Source organism: Haliotis rufescens, unplaced genomic scaffold, assembly GCF_023055435.1.
Source record: "Haliotis rufescens isolate VD_foot unplaced genomic scaffold, xgHalRufe1.0.p SCAF_3, whole genome shotgun sequence".
NCBI lineage: Eukaryota > Metazoa > Mollusca > Gastropoda > Lepetellida > Haliotidae > Haliotis > Haliotis rufescens.
Genome location: NW_025964001.1, coordinates 57644299 through 57660633, shown reverse-complemented (window position 1 = coordinate 57660633; position 16335 = coordinate 57644299). Strand labels below are relative to the sequence as shown.

The following is a 16335-nucleotide window of genomic DNA, read 5'->3' as shown; positions in this document are numbered from 1 at the left end:
GTTATTGATATAGTAAGAATGTAAGGGAGAAGTTGGTTGATTTTCCGTTAGTCTGCAATCTCGAACCAATCTGATTATCAAAACAACAAAGTAAATTCGTCTGGAAAACATTGTCAGTCGTAAACCTTTTCAAATTGAAATATGATGGCATTCCCAAAGACATAAACAAAAGTATAAACGTTACTACATATGGGGTTTGAGGGCAAATTTCAAGATTCTTGTAATGGCCTCGCCCACACTGGTGGCAGCAATGTTACAGAGAGTGTAACGAAGGTGTCACGCGCTGGGAAGGAGCTTGGCAGTGCACATGTAAAGGGAAGTAACGGTGTGTTATATTGGATTGCATTGTTTTTAAGTATTAGGATTATTTCATTTTTTTTAAAATGGAAATAAAAACGAAACATGCGGCAGACTTAATGATGATTTGGGCGGTGCCTGAGAACCAAGACTACTATTTTTTTTAGCCTAAATATAGTCAAGATCCTATTTTAACATGTTGTTTTCCCTGATGTTTCAATAAATTAATGTATAGCACCAACACAATACAATGCACTGACTGTATATCGTGTTACAATGGCATGGGGCGCTCATGTTCAAACTCACCTTAGACTGAGCACATTGAAGTGGACAGCAAATATTATCATGTAGCCGACAGCTGGTAGACCAATCAGACACAGGGCTCTGGCTCCCAGATGCTTCATCACCTCCACCTAGTGGCAGATTCACAAAAGGGTAGATAACTGAGAAAATTTGAATTTGAAACATACAACATTCATTCGTGACCAACTCGTGTTATTCCGGGACAAGCCGAATAGCGACTCGTGCCCCTCTCGTGGCCATTTTTGCGACCGGGTTCCGTCTCAGCGCAAACGGGCATAACTAAAACAATTGTCAAATCGTTGCGTAATGGTTCACATATATTTCCCCATATATTATATATATTTCAGATGCCTTTTAAAGCACATCGGGACGTGCGGAATTATACAATATGATTGAACACATTTAACTGTGTCTTTGGTATATTTTTAGATGCAAGACATACATGACATATGTAAAATCAAAAATTATTTCTGAGGGATTCTTTGACGAAGTACTTGAAATCATACGCGCACTCTGATTGGTTTGTCGTACTTTCGCACATAACATTCATCGAGAGGGGGACGAGTCTTCTTGCAGGTTACGGAAAGGGGCGAGTGGTGACGAATGATACAACATTATCATAGGTCTCCTGTGCAAGCTCCTCACAGCGATAGCCCGTTCGACAAGCTCTCTATACTATCGCTGCCACCAGTCAAAACTTCCCACAGTGATAGATGACCAATTTGCAGCCAATTGACCGTTATGTTTACAAACAAGTGACGACTGTCGTGGCGCCGAATACATTTACCCCTGTAAATTACTTTTATCTTTGTCAATTTGAATTTCTATTTCATTAAAACTATCATGTAATTGATAAAGCGAGAATTTAAGAGAGAAGTTGGTTGATTTTCCTTAGTCTGCAATCTCGAACCAATCTGATTACACCAACAACAAAGTAAATTCATCTGGAAAACGTGGTCAGTCACAAACGTTTTCAAAATGAACTATGATGGCTTCCCAAACATGTAAACAAAAGTATGAATGTGACTACATTTGGGGTTAGAGGGCAAATTTCAAGATTCTTGAAATGGCCCACCCACACTGGTTGAAGTGATGTTACCGAGAGTGTAACGAAGATGTCATGTGCTGGGAAGGAGCTTGTGTGCCCAAGGGAAGCAACTCTGCACAACAAATTGTTGTGCCCCAGATGACTGGGCCACCATCTCTCCCCCAACTCTTTAGGGTCAACTTAGCGATTTCTAGTAGATAGGACACAAAAAGACGTGTGAATTGTTACCATGGACATTGCTTGATTCCCTAGCAGTTCCCACAGATCATAGGCAGTTGTCAGGCCTACCAGCACGATCACAAACAGACCAACAAACTTTACACTGAAAATAAGAGAAACAAAGATCATGAGCTGAGTGTGTGGCCGTATCATAACATCATATGCAAGTGAATATATAGAGGATTCATCACGAGTGTTTTTGAATATGGGAAATATCAACCGAGTCTTAGTTAAATGGTGGTGTTCTTATGCAGGCCTTTGGTAATCATAACAGATTTTTTATAATTATTATAGTAAACTATGGTTATAACGAACTAAAAGTGACTAATGAATTGAGTTTGTTATAACTGTAGCTCATACTAGTGAGAGGAGTGAGAATGGTTTTATGTGCCGATTTATACTGCTAGCTCACTGAGATACCATGCCGCAGTTTAACATGAATACCCCACTCAAACACAGTACTGACTCCGAGCTGACCAGTCCTTGTTTTATCCCCTTAACGCCGAGCACCAGACAGGGTAACAACAAGTACCATCTTTTAACATATTTTGGTATGACACGGTCGGGGATCGAACCCCGGACCTTCCGCTCTCCGGGCGGACGCTCTACCACTAGACCACGGAGGCGGTCCTTAGTGAAAAAAACTTTTTTTAAAAAAAAGGACAAAACATTTTGGGTCAAACCCCCAGAATATCAAATTTACCACTTCTTCTGCACAAGACACTCACCCTATGGAACATGAGAGAAATACTCCTGTCACTGACAGCCAACCCCACCAGGAGAAGCTGAAGGGTCTGAAAGTTAAACATGGAAGTGAACACGCTACTGCATATGTCAATCATGTATTTATTATGCATAAATCAAATTTAACATAGATCTACCTTATCTATATAAAGAAAGAAATATACAAATACCTGTTTTGATAAGCTTTGAATTTCACAGAAGAATAGGTTGCCATCATGATGAACACAAGCAGAATAGGGTCAAGTAGGATGTGACGGGACAGTGTCATGGTGCCCACATCTGTAACATAGAAGAAACAGTGTCATGTTGCCCATAGCTGTAACATAGTGAGTGAGTGAGTGAGTTTGGTTTAACGCCGCTCTTAACAGTATTCCAGTTATATCACGGCGTGTCAGCTTAATGTGGGAGGAAAGCCCGAAGTGATGCAGGTCTCAGACGTTTACCACTTCGATGAAACCCACGGTATGGTGCTGACAAACCTAGAAACATAATCGGGATTCGAACCCACAATCATAGGTTGCTGGCGTGCCGAAGGGACGCAACTCTGCACAGCAAATCGCGGCGCCTTAGACGACTGGGCCACCCATGCCCCCTAGAAACAGTGTCATGTTGCCCATAGCTGTAACATAGAGGAAACAGTGTCATGTTGCCCATAGCTGTAACATAGAGGAAACAGTGTCATGTTGCCCATAGCTGTAACATAGAGGAAACAGTGTCATGTTGTCCATAGCTGTAACATAGAGGAAACAGTGTCATGTTGCCCATAGCTGTAACATAGAGGAAACAGTGTCATGTTGTCCATAGCTGTAACATAGAGGAAACAGTGTCATGTTGCCCACATCTGTAACATAGAAGAAACAGTGTCATGGTGCCCATAGCTGTAACATAGAGGAAACAGTGTCATGGTGCCCACATCTGTAACATAGAAGAAACAGTGTCATGGTGCCCATAGCTGTAACATAGAAGAAACAGTGTCATGTTGCCCATAGCTGTAACATAGTGAGTGAGTGAGTGAGTTTGGTTTAACGCCGCTCTTAACAGTATTCCAGTTATATCACGGCGTGTCAGCTTAATGTGGGAGGAAAGCCCGAAGTGATGCAGGTCTCAGACGTTTACCACTTCGATGAAACCCACGGTATGGTGCTGACAAACCTAGAAACATAATCGGGATTCGAACCCACAATCATAGGTTGCTGGCATGCCGAAGGGACGCAACTCTGCACAGCAAATCGCGGCGCCTTAGACGACTGGGCCACCCATGCCCCCTAGAAACAGTGTCATGTTGCCCATAGCTGTAACATAGAGGAAACAGTGTCATGTTGCCCATAGCTGTAACATAGAGGAAACAGTGTCATGTTGCCCATAGCTGTAACATAGAGGAAACAGTGTCATGTTGTCCATAGCTGTAACATAGAGGAAACAGTGTCATGTTGCCCATAGCTGTAACATAGAAGAAACAGTGTCATGGTGCCCATAGCTGTAACATAGTTGAAACAGTGTCATGGTGCCCACATCTGTAACATAGAAGAAACAGTGTCATGGTGCCCACATCTGTAACATAGAAGAAACAGTGTCATGGTGCCCATAGCTGTAACATAGAGGAAACAGTGTCATGGTGCCCACATCTGTGACATAGAAGAAACAGTGTCATGTTGCCCATAGCTGTAACATAGAGGAAACAGTGTCATGTTGCCCATAGCTGTAACATAGAGGAAACAGTGTCATGGTGCCCACATCTGTGACATAGAAGAAACAGTGTCATGTTGCCCATAGCTGTAACATAGAGGAAACAGTGTCATGGTGCCCACATCTGTAACATAGAGGAAACAGTGTCATGTTGCCCATAGCTGTAACATAGGGGAAACAGTGTCATGTTGTCCACATCTGTAACATAGAGGAAACAGTGTCATGCTGTCCACATCTGTAACATAGGGGAAACAGTGTTATGTTGCCCATAGCTGTAACATCGAGGAAACAGTGTTATGTTGCCCATAGCTGTAACATAGGGGAAACAGTGTCATGTTGTCCACATCCGTAACATACAGGAAACAGTGTAATGGTGCCCATAGCTGTAAAATAGAGGAAACAGTGTCATGTTGCCCATAGCTGTAACATAGAGGAAACAGTGTCATGTTGCCCATAACTGTTACATAGAGGAAACAGTGTCATGTTGTCCACTTCTGTAACATAGAGGAAATAGGGTCATGTTGTCCATAGCCGTTACATCTGTAACACAGGCAGTCAGCGCGCCTACATCTGTGACAGAGGCAGTCAGCGTGCCAACATCTGTAACATGGACAGTCAGCATGCCTTCATCTGTAACATAGACAGTCAGTGTTCCTACATCTGTAACATAGACAGTCAGTGTGCCTACATCTGTTACATAGACAGTCAGTGTGCCTACATCTGTGACAGAGGCAGTCAGTGTGCCAACATCTGTAACAGAGGCAGTCAGTGTGCCTACATCTGTGACAGAGGCAGTCAGTGTGCCTACATCTGTGACAGAGGCAGTCAGTGTGCCTACATCTGTAACATGGACAGTCAGTGTGCCTACATCTGTGACAGAGGCAGTCAGTGTGCCTACATCTGTGACAGAGGCAGTCAGTGTGCCTACATCTGTAACATAGACAGTCAGTGTGCCTACATCTGTGACAGAGGCAGTCAGTGTGCCAACATCTGTAACAGAGGCAGTCAGTGTGCCTACATCTGTGACAGAGGCAGTCAGTGTGCCTACATCTGTAACATGGACAGTCAGTGTGCCTACATCTGTAACATAGCAGTCAGCATGCCAACATCTGTAACATGGACAGTCAGCATGCCTTCATCTGTAACATAGACAGTCAGTGTGCCTACATCTGTAACATAGACAGTCAGTGTGCCTACATCTGTAACATAGACAGTCAGTGTGCCTACATCTGTAACATAGGCAGTCAGTGTGCCTACATCTGTAACATGGACAGTCAGCATGCCTTCATCTGTAACATAGACAGTCAGTGTGCCTACATCTGTAACATAGGCGGTCAGTGTGCCTACATCTGTAACATGGACAGTCAGCATGCCTTCATCTGTAACATGGACAGTCAGTGTGCCTACATCTGTAACATGGACAGTCAGCATGCCAACATCTGTAACATGGACAGTCAGTGTGCCTACATCTGTAACATAGACAGTCAGTGTGCCTACATCTGTAACATGGACAGTCAGTGTGCCTTCATCTGTAACATGGACAGTCAGCATGCCTTCATCTGTAACATGGACAGTCAGCATGCCTTCATCTGTAACATAGACAGTCAGCATGCCTTCATCTGTAACATAGACAGTCAGTGTGCCTTCATCTGTAACATAGACAGTCAGCATGCCTACATCTGTAACATGGACAGTCAGCATGCCTTCATCTGTAACATGGACAGTCAGTGTGCCTTCATATGTAACATAGACAGTCAGTGTGCCTACATCTGTAACATAGACAGTCAGCATGCCTTCATCTGTAACATGGACAGTCAGCATGCCTTCATCTGTAACATGGACAGTCAGTGTGCCTTCATCTGTAACATGGACAGTCAGCATGCCTACATCTGTGACAGAGGCAGTCAGTGTGCCTACATCTGTAACATGGACAGTCAGCATGCCTTCATCTGTAACATGGACAGTCAGCATGCCTTCATCTGTAACATGGACAGTCAGCATGCCTTCATCTGTAACATAGACAGTCAGTGTGCCTACATCTGTAACATAGACAGTCAGTGTGCCTACATCTGTAACATGGACAGTCAGTGTGCCTTCATCTGTAACATGGACAGTCAGCATGCCTTCATCTGTAACATAGACAGTCAGCATGCCTTCATCTGTAACATAGACAGTCAGTGTGCCTTCATCTGTAACATAGACAGTCAGCATGCCTACATCTGTAACATGGACAGTCAGCATGCCTTCATCTGTAACATGGACAGTCAGCATGCCTTCATCTGTAACATGGACAGTCAGTGTGCCTTCATCTGTAACATGGACAGTCAGCATGCCTACATCTGTAACATGGACAGTCAGCATGCCTTCATCTGTAACATAGACAGTCAGCATGCCTACATCTGTCACATAGACAGTCAGTGTGCCTACATCTGTAACATGGACAGTCAGCATGCATTCATCTGTAACATAGACAGTCAGCATGCCTACATCTGTCACATAGACAGTCAGTGTGCCCACATCTGTAACATAGACAGTCAGTGTGCCTACATCTGTAACATAGACAGTCAGTGTGCCCATATATGTAACATAGACAGTCAGTGTGCCTACATCTGTAACATAGGCAGTCAATGTGCCTACATCTGTCACATAGACAGTCAGTGTGCCTACATCTGTAACATAGACAGTCAGTGTGCCTACATCTGTAACATAGACAGTCAGCGTGCCTACATCTGTAACATAGACAGTCAGTGTGCCTACATCTGTCACATAGACAGTCAGTGTGCCTACATACGCACATAGACAGTCAGTGTGCCTACATCTGTAACATAGACAGTCAGTGTGCCTACATCTGTAACATAGGCAGTCAGTGTGCCTACATCTGTAACATAGGCAGTCAGTGTGCCTACATCTGTAACACAGACAGTCAGCATGCCTACATCTGTAACACAGGCAGTCAATGTGCCTACATCTGTCACATAGACAGTCAGTGTGCCTACATCTGTAACACAGGCAGTCAATGTGCCTACATCTGTCACATAGACAGTCAGTGTGCCTACATCTGTAACACAGGCAGTCAGTGTGCCTGTTGATGTATGTCACTTTGTCCAACAGGGAAATCAATGTGATTGACATAACAGCCATGTCTCTTGTATGAGGAACTACTCACCAAACAGGATGAGACAAGCAGCAAAGATGGCAGCAACGAGGGAGCGAGTGAGCACCCATACAACCTTGAAAGAGACAGGCACCAGCATTGCTCCACATGTGGCACAGAACTGAAACAGTAAGGCCATTAGGCTAATGACAAAATGCTCACCTCATGTTTTAGTTCAACACTGTATGTATATTCATACCCTGAGAGATCACTGATCATTAGTATTTCATTACCATTGCATGTATCTGGCTACTTGCCAAATAAGTAATGCATGAACACATGACAATGACCACTCTCACATGTCTCAGTAGCCCCCATACTCACCACTCTCACATGTCTCAGTGCCCCCATACTCACCACTCTCACATGTCTCTGTGCCCCCGTACTCACATGTCACAGTGCACCCATACTCACCACTCTTCCTTGTCTCAGTACTCGCCACTCTCTCGTCTCAATGCCCCCATACTCACCACTCTCACATGTCTCAGTGCCCCCGTACTCACAACTCTCACATGTCTCAGTGCCCCCGTACTCACCATTCTTCCTTGTCTCAGTACTCGCCACTCTCTCGTCTCAATGCCCCCATACTCACCACTCTCACATGTCTCAGTGCCCCCGTACTTACCACTCTCACATGTCTCAGTGCCCCCGTACTCACCACTCTCACATGTCTCAGTGCCCCCATACTCACCACTCTCACATGTCTCAGTGCCCCCATACTCACCACTCTCACATGTCTCAGTAGCCCCATACTCGACACTCTCGTCTCAGTGCCCCCATACTCACCACTCTCACATGTCTCAGTGCCCCCATACTCACCACTCTTCCTTGTCTCAGTACTCTCCATACTAACATGTCTCTGTACCCCTGTACTCACCACTCTCACATGTATCTGTACCCCTGTACTCACCACTCTCACATGTCTTAGTTGCCCCGTACTCACCACTCTCACATGTCTAAGTGTCCCCGTACTCACCACTCTCACATGTCTTAGTGGCCCCATACTCACCACTCTCACATGTCTCAGTGTCCCTGTACTCACCACTCTCTCATGTCTCAGTGCCCCCGTACTCACCACTCTCACATGTCTTAGTGGCCCCATACTCACCACTCTCTCATGTCTCAGTGCCCCCATACTCACCACTCTCACATGTCTCAGTGCCCCCATACTCACATGTCTTAGTGGCCCCATACTCACCACTCTCTCATGTCTTAGTGGCCCCGTACTCACCACTCTCTCATGTCTCAGTGCCCCCATACTCACCACTCTCACATGTCTTAGTGTCCCCGTACTCACCACTCTCACATGTCTTAGTTGCCCCGTACTCACCACTCTCACATGTCTAAGTGTCCCCGTACTCACCACTCTCACATGTCTTAGTGGCCCCATACTCACCACTCTCACATGTCTCAGTGTCCCTGTACTCACCACTCTCTCATGTCTCAGTGCCCCCGTACTCACCACTCTCACATGTCTTAGTGGCCCCATACTCACCACTCTCTCATGTCTCAGTGCCCCCATACTCACCACTCTCACATGTCTCAGTGCCCCCATACTCACATGTCTTAGTGGCCCCATACTCACCACTCTCTCATGTCTTAGTGGCCCCGTACTCACCACTCTCTCATGTCTCAGTGCCCCCATACTCACATGTCTTAGTGGCCCCATACTCACCACTCTCTCATGTCTTAGTGGCCCCGTACTCACCACTCTCTCATGTCTTAGTGGCCCCATACTCACCACTCTCTCATGTCTTAGTGGCCCCGTACTCACCACTCTCTCATGTCTCAGTGCCCCCATACTCACCACTCTCACATGTCTTAGTGTCCCCGTACTCACCACTCTCACATGTCTAAGTGTCCCCGTACTCACCACTCTCACATGTCTTAGTGGCCCCATACTCACCACTCTCTCATGTCTTAGTGGCCCCGTACTCACCACTCTCTCATGTCTCAGTGCCCCCGTACTCACCACTCTCACATGTCTTAGTGGCCCCGTACTCACCACTCTCTCATGTCTCAGTGCCCCCATACTCACCACTCTCACATGTCTTGGTGCCCCCATACTCACCACTCTCACATGTCTTAGTGCCCCCATACTCACCACTCTCACATGTCTCAGTGCCCCCATACTCACCACTCTCACATGTCTCAGTGTCCCCATACTCACCACTCTCACATGTCTCAGTGGCCCCATACTCACCACTCTCACATGTCTCAGTGCCCCCATACTCACCACTCTCACATGTCTCAGTGTCCCCGTACTCACCACTCTCATGCCCACATACTTGGTGTCCCCGTACTCATCTCCAGGCTTGGTAAAAGCAAAGCTGCCATCATAACCTGTAGTTACCCCAGCCAGGCCTATGAGCATCTGAAAAAGGATGTTTTAAACAATTTCAACACAAAAAAACATGAATATGTTTCTACGCAGGCTTTGTAAGACTGTAGTACTGTGGAACATGCTGAATGATAAATTTAAAAAAATACAAATGTGACCATTAGAATAAACATAACGAGAAACTCATCCAGCCCTAACCATGACCATCCTCCTGAGGCAAGGGTATATAACTGACTATAAAAGTCTAGGCTGGTATTCCGGAGTTATATTTTGGCTGGACTAACGAGTTTATGCAGAGCCCAATCAAAATCCATAACGATATCGACACCCAGCTCATAAACAACATGGCAACTGCAGTGCTGAATTCATTCAATTGTGGAAGCAAGGCATCATTGCCACATCTGTCAGGGATGCCAACTAACCTGAAATATTCATTAACCCAAATCGGAACACCCCTTTGAAAAATCTGAATTATAACTTGACCTAAGGCATGTCAGGATAACATGTTAACATTAACTGATTCAGGCAAGCAGATATCCATGTTGTTAACATTAGACAAACTGACTCTGGCAAGCAGACATCCAAGTTGTTAACATGAGACAAGCTGACTCGGGCTAGCAGACATCCAACTTGTTAACATTAGACAAGTTGCATCCTTGTGTGTATCAAAGACATAGCTGTGTCATCATGAAGCCTGTGTGTATCGAGAAGAAACATTTGACAACACTCTTCCTTTGACCAGAACCCTGAGTTTAAACAAATCCACTTAACCTGTTTAAAGTTCAACTGTAAGCATGACTCTAGTCTTGTAGATGTTACGATATCCATGATCAAAAGGATTAAGAACCAGGTCAAGTAACCATAGTGACAAAACAGAACTATTGAGTCGAAAGTAGTGGGATTAACACTGTCATCCTCAATGCATATGATGCTGATCAAAGGCTTCTCTGGGTGAGAGATGCTCAAGGACAGAGCGATTTTCATAGATTTATAGATTTTGTTATTCCGATCATGCTTAAACCTGTTAAACTTGTCAAGGCTTTGCCAATACAGTGCAAAATTCACTCACTTCAATTTTTTGTCCAAAGCTGTCTCATGAATATAACTAACTACAGCATGTACAGTGGGGGTCTAGGGTGGGAGTGGTAAAGAGATATTAGGGGTGTGAGATTAAGGGGGGTCGTCAAAATTTATCACAGGGCCATGGAAAAATGACAGTTCCTTTTCCTTGTTTTGTGAATATACCTAGTTCATTATGCTCATCACGCTAAATAAGACTCCTACCATTTCAATCAAATGTACATACTTTTTATTACATGAATTACCATGACAACAAATTTGTTTTTTTTAGTACCCTTGTTGTAATAATTATTTATGAAGGGGTGTACATCCACCCCTTTCTCAGACACCTAATGTCTGAACTGTGCTCTCGATTTGGGTATTATGAGCACCCACAATTTTTTTTAAATCCTTTATTTGTTTGTTTGTTTGTTTGTTGTTTAATGCTGCAATCAGCAATATTCCAGCTATTTGATGGATGTCTGTAAATAATCGAGTCTGGATCAGACAATCCAGTGATTGAGATCATGAGCATCAAACCACGTAATTGGGATACAATGACATGCATCAACCAAGTCAGCGAGCCTGACCACCCGATCCCGTTAGTCGCCTCTTACGACAAGCATGGGTTGCTGAAGACCTAATCTACCCCGGATCTTCATGGGGCCGCTTGGGTCCCTGACAAAAAACAAACTTAGAGGGCTGTTGCACCTTTACTGGAATGTCTTGAAGGAAGAAACTACCACATCTTAGTCCTCAGGAAAACATCTCCAGCTAAAGCTCCTTTCTGTCAGTCATGTGACAGTGTTATAAATCGATAGAATATATCAAGGGCAAGTTCAAACACGGCAGAAAGTTTGAAAGTAGGTCTATGCTGAACTTGTGTTCAGAACAGGCCATTTGGTTATTTGTTGATTCATGGTCATGAGCAAGAGACAGTGAGTGAGTGAGTGAGTGAGTGAGTGAGTGAGTGAGTGAGTGGGATACAATGACATGAGTGAGTGAGTGAGTGAGTGAGTGAGTGAGTGAGTGCGTGAGTGAGTGCGTGCGTGCGTGCGTTACGCCGCTTTTAGCAATATTCCAGCAATATCACGGCGGGGGACACCAGAAATGGGCTTCACACATTGTACCCATGTCGGGAATCGAACCCGGGTCTTCAGCTTGACGAGCAATAGAGTGATGAGAGAAATGGAGCTGGTAAAACAAAGCCATGGTGGCAAATTGGGATTAAATAAATGGATACAATGGAGACTAATTACACTGGATAATAGAAGATGGTACATCCCCGTGTTGAGGGGGTGCCATGTAAGCATGCTAAGTCTGTAGGCGCTGTGATTGTGATTCGGCCTGGAAGTATTGATCTTCATCTATGATGTATGGCTTGTATTGATTGACAGACCGCAAACATGTGGGCAACAAGCTGTCAGTCATGTCTTCATTGTCAATAACAGTAATCAATATCAATTTCCCCTGGTACTTTATTGACTTCTCAAGTTGGAGATGTACTTGAAAAATACTGAGGTCTTTTTGTATGTGGTGTACACATGTGACTTGATAGATTGTAGTGCTGTGGTGTTTAAGGATAATTTACTCAATAATCAAGATAAAAGACATGATAGATCTGCTGCTGATTAATGATTGGGTTGATATTGAACTTCATGCACTTGTTTTGCGAGAATCTTTGAAAGCATGTTTAAACAATATTAAACGTTCCAAACCAGGGTTTGTACCATGTTTCATATTTGGTATCTGAAGTTTGGCTTTATCTCTTTGTCGACTGAGAACCATAATGTCCTATTTCCACTTTAATTTTGACTTAGAGCTTAAAAAACCCCACCAAAATGTGACAAAATTGATCGTTATTCAACTTCAAGATACTCAATTAACATGATTAAGAAATACAATTTTAGAAAAATTATTAAAAGTGTTATCGTTCAAAATATCTTAATCCCAGTGGTCTTGGCTTCGGTAAGATGACAAAGAGAGTTGAGAATCAGTGAGTGAGTGAGTTGGGTTAAACGCCGCTTTTAACAATATTCCAGTCATATCATGGCGTGTCAGCTTAATGTGGGAGGAAAGCCCGAAGTGATGCAGGTTTCAGACGTTTACCACTTCGGTGAAACCCACGAGCACGGGTATGGTGCTGACAAACCTAGAAACATAATCGGGGCGAACCGGGATTCGAACCAACAATCACAGGTTTCTGGCGTGCCTAAGCGACACAACTTTGCACATCAAATCGCGGCGCCTTAGACAACTGGGCCACCCGTGCCCCCGTCTTGTCTATGTAATGTTTATCATATTGATCATGCTTGAGCATTGTTGAGTGCGAGTCTCTGGCCTGAATTTGCTTGATTTAAGCTATAAATATTGATATAACTGATAATTGATTGCTGCGTAAGCATCAAAAGGTCAATTGATTGGAGATCAAGAACAAAGAAGAAAATCAGAATGAAGGATATAAGTGCCTGTTTACATGGTCATGGTTCAATCTTGTTGCATTTCTTCCTCGATACGATGGGTATTTTCTTTGTCTGAGTTAGTCTAACCCAGCATTAAAAATGAATCAACATATTCAACAGTCACAAAAGGCTTGATGACATACGATAAGAAAAATACTCAGTTCAATTATCTTTCACAGCTAGCCAACAGCTTGAGCAAGAACAATGCCAGAAACCATGGAAACCGGCACAAGTCAATTTAATTCAATTCCTAGTCTAATGGCCACAAGCAAATTTCTTGATGGTAAAAGTATAAACACCTTATCCATCATTAGTCCTTATGATCATGATGCATTATCATCATGATCATGATCATAAGGACTAATGGTGCATCATCATGATCATAAGGACTAATGGTGCATCATCATGATCATAAGGAATAATGATGCATCATCATGAACATAAGGAATAATGATGCATCATCATGAACATAAGGACTAATGGTGCACCATCATGAACATAAGAACTAATCATGCTAATGGTGCATCATCATGAACATAAGGAATAATGATGCATCATCATCATGATCATATGAATAATGGTGAATCATCATGATGATTATAGGACTAATGATGCATCATCGTGATCATAAGGAATAATGATGCACTATCATCATGATCATGATCATAAGGACTAAGGTGCATCATCATGATCATAAGGAATAATGATGCATCATCATGATCATAAGGACTAATCTTCTAATGATGTATCATCATGATCATAAGCATGATAAGGACTAAAGATGCATCATCATGATCATAAGGACTAATGATGCACTATCATGATCATAAGGAATAATGATGCATCATCATGATCATAAGGACTAATCGTCTAATGATGTATCATCATGTTCATAAGGACTAAAGATGCATCATCATGATCGTCAGGACTAATGATGCACTATCATGATCATAAGGACTAATGGTGTATCATCATGATCATAAGGAATAATGATGCATCATCATGATCATAAGGACTAATCGTCTAATGGTGCATCATCATGATCATATGGACAAATGATGCATCATCATGATCATAAGGACTAAAGATTCATCATCATGATCATAAGGTCAGTGATGCATTATCATGATCACAAGGAGGAATGATGCATGATCATGTTCCTAAGGACAAATAAAGAAATGAGCTTTTCCACTGTACATGCCAAAGGCCCCACCCAGCTATAGAGTTGAGTTAATCCTATGCCTCTGTAGCCCTCAGGGCCTGGCCCAGATCAAACAATGTAGCTCTGTCAGAACCTGCTGTCAGGGAGCAAGTCCAGGCAGGGAGAGAACACTATGGATTACCTTGCCTAAGGGCGGATGCACATCAAAAAAGAATGTCCGGTTGATATACCAGCTTCCCATTTTTCCAAAGTGGGTCTCGTCCCAGCTGCAATGGAGATGTATATCAATCATGTGAGAGAAAGGCTTGCCAGGGTTTCTTCATGGTCTACGTGTCCCAATAAAGAAATAATTCAATACAGTAAAGTATGGTTATAACAAACACAAAGGGACTACTAATTTTAGTTCGTTTTAACCGTAGTTCGTTATAAGCATATATACAGCATAACTACAGCAAATAGTCGGGACCAAAAAAGTAGTTCGTTATATCCGTCAGTTCGTTATAAGCGTGTTTCGTTATAACCGTAGTTTACTGTATATAGAAACTTGCAACAAATGTTATATTTGGGATAACACTTTCTTAGTTAAGTACAGATTCTTGTACTTTTTTAGTTCAGTCCCGTCTGGGATTCGAACCCACACTTGCCAGAGTGAGGCACCTAATCACCAGCACATAACGCCAGCGATCTAACCCACTCAGCCACCAAGGCTTCCACAAAAAGAAAGTCTGACAACTGGTAGTCTAGATCACGTACTTTGTGTACCCCTCTGACAAGTGTAAATTGGCACGGCTCCCATGGCCGAAAGCTATGAATACACAATGCCATTTAGAAAGTGGTCAAATGTAACAAATGTTACTTTCTTTGTGGGTTAGATCGCTGACTTTGTGTGCAGGCGATTAGGTGCCCCTCTCTGGCAAGTGTGGGTTCGAATCCCGGATGGGACTCAACCCCCAAAAGTATGAGAATCTGAACTTTACTTAGAAAGTGATATCCCAAATATAATATTTGTTACATTTGACCACTTTCTAAATGGCGTTGTGTATTCATAAAGAAACTCATTGTGCTCATGATGAAAGAAAAAAACAACATGTTACCATGGTTACAGGAACAGGGTTCATCATATTGATCATGGTCATCAATAAATTTCACAAGTATACCATGTGTACATGATAAACAGGATAGTGTGTTACAAGATCAAGGTGTGTGTTCTACAGTGCACAACACTGGAAGTGAGGAGAAATGTGGTTTTCAAGTTCACGTTCAAGATTATTGCACTTTCATAGCGATGTGCATGCATGTGTGTGTGTTGCTGCTTGTTCCAGTCCAAACAAAAAAAAGCAATTCAATATTTTGTTGGCTTATCTGCTCCACTAAAAAATAAATGGTTTTATACAGGAAAGCCTGCAACATGTGCAACAAAGCTGTTGCTTTGAGCAATGCAAACCTGACGAATCAAGCTGGAATACTGTCGTGCATCCTATCAATTTCAGGAACAACAACACACTTTATTTTGACTCCCATGTTTGACGTATGTCAACCTCAGTGGGTCCCTGTTTAGAAAATATTTTTAAAGTGCGGTATGCCATCAGGTCATCGGTGGGATAAAAAATGAGAGCAAAAAAATCTACAAATATTTATTTTCAATTTCAAGAAAATTAATAGTCAGCAGATCTGTAAACATGGTAAAGCAAGTAAAACAAAAGTGTGGCCTCATCCTTAGAATGTTAATCATGTGTTAACCATGTTAACATATTTACATGTATTCTTGTTATGGATAAGTACTTGCTTGCTGCTGTTTCAGCATGTTTCAGATACTGTGGTATGCATGGTATGCCAAATGTGAAGTGTGGTTACGTCATG

General features: G+C 43.0%; 1 protein-coding gene across 1 annotated transcript in view; it reads right to left on the bottom strand.

Annotated features, from left to right (window-relative positions):
- The window catches only part of LOC124126787 (protein O-mannosyl-transferase 2-like), a 39649-nt gene that overhangs the window by 19335 nt on the left and 3979 nt on the right, over positions 1-16335 (bottom strand). The window contains exons 2-8 of the mRNA XM_048403133.1: positions 14657-14741; positions 9721-9825; positions 7464-7572; positions 2782-2890; positions 2596-2661; positions 1877-1970; positions 604-710 (exon numbers count right to left, since the gene is read on the bottom strand). Coding sequence (XP_048259090.1) covers positions 604-710; positions 1877-1970; positions 2596-2661; positions 2782-2890; positions 7464-7572; positions 9721-9825; positions 14657-14741 — 675 coding nt within the window. The remainder of the gene's footprint in view (positions 1-603; positions 711-1876; positions 1971-2595; positions 2662-2781; positions 2891-7463; positions 7573-9720; positions 9826-14656; positions 14742-16335) is intronic.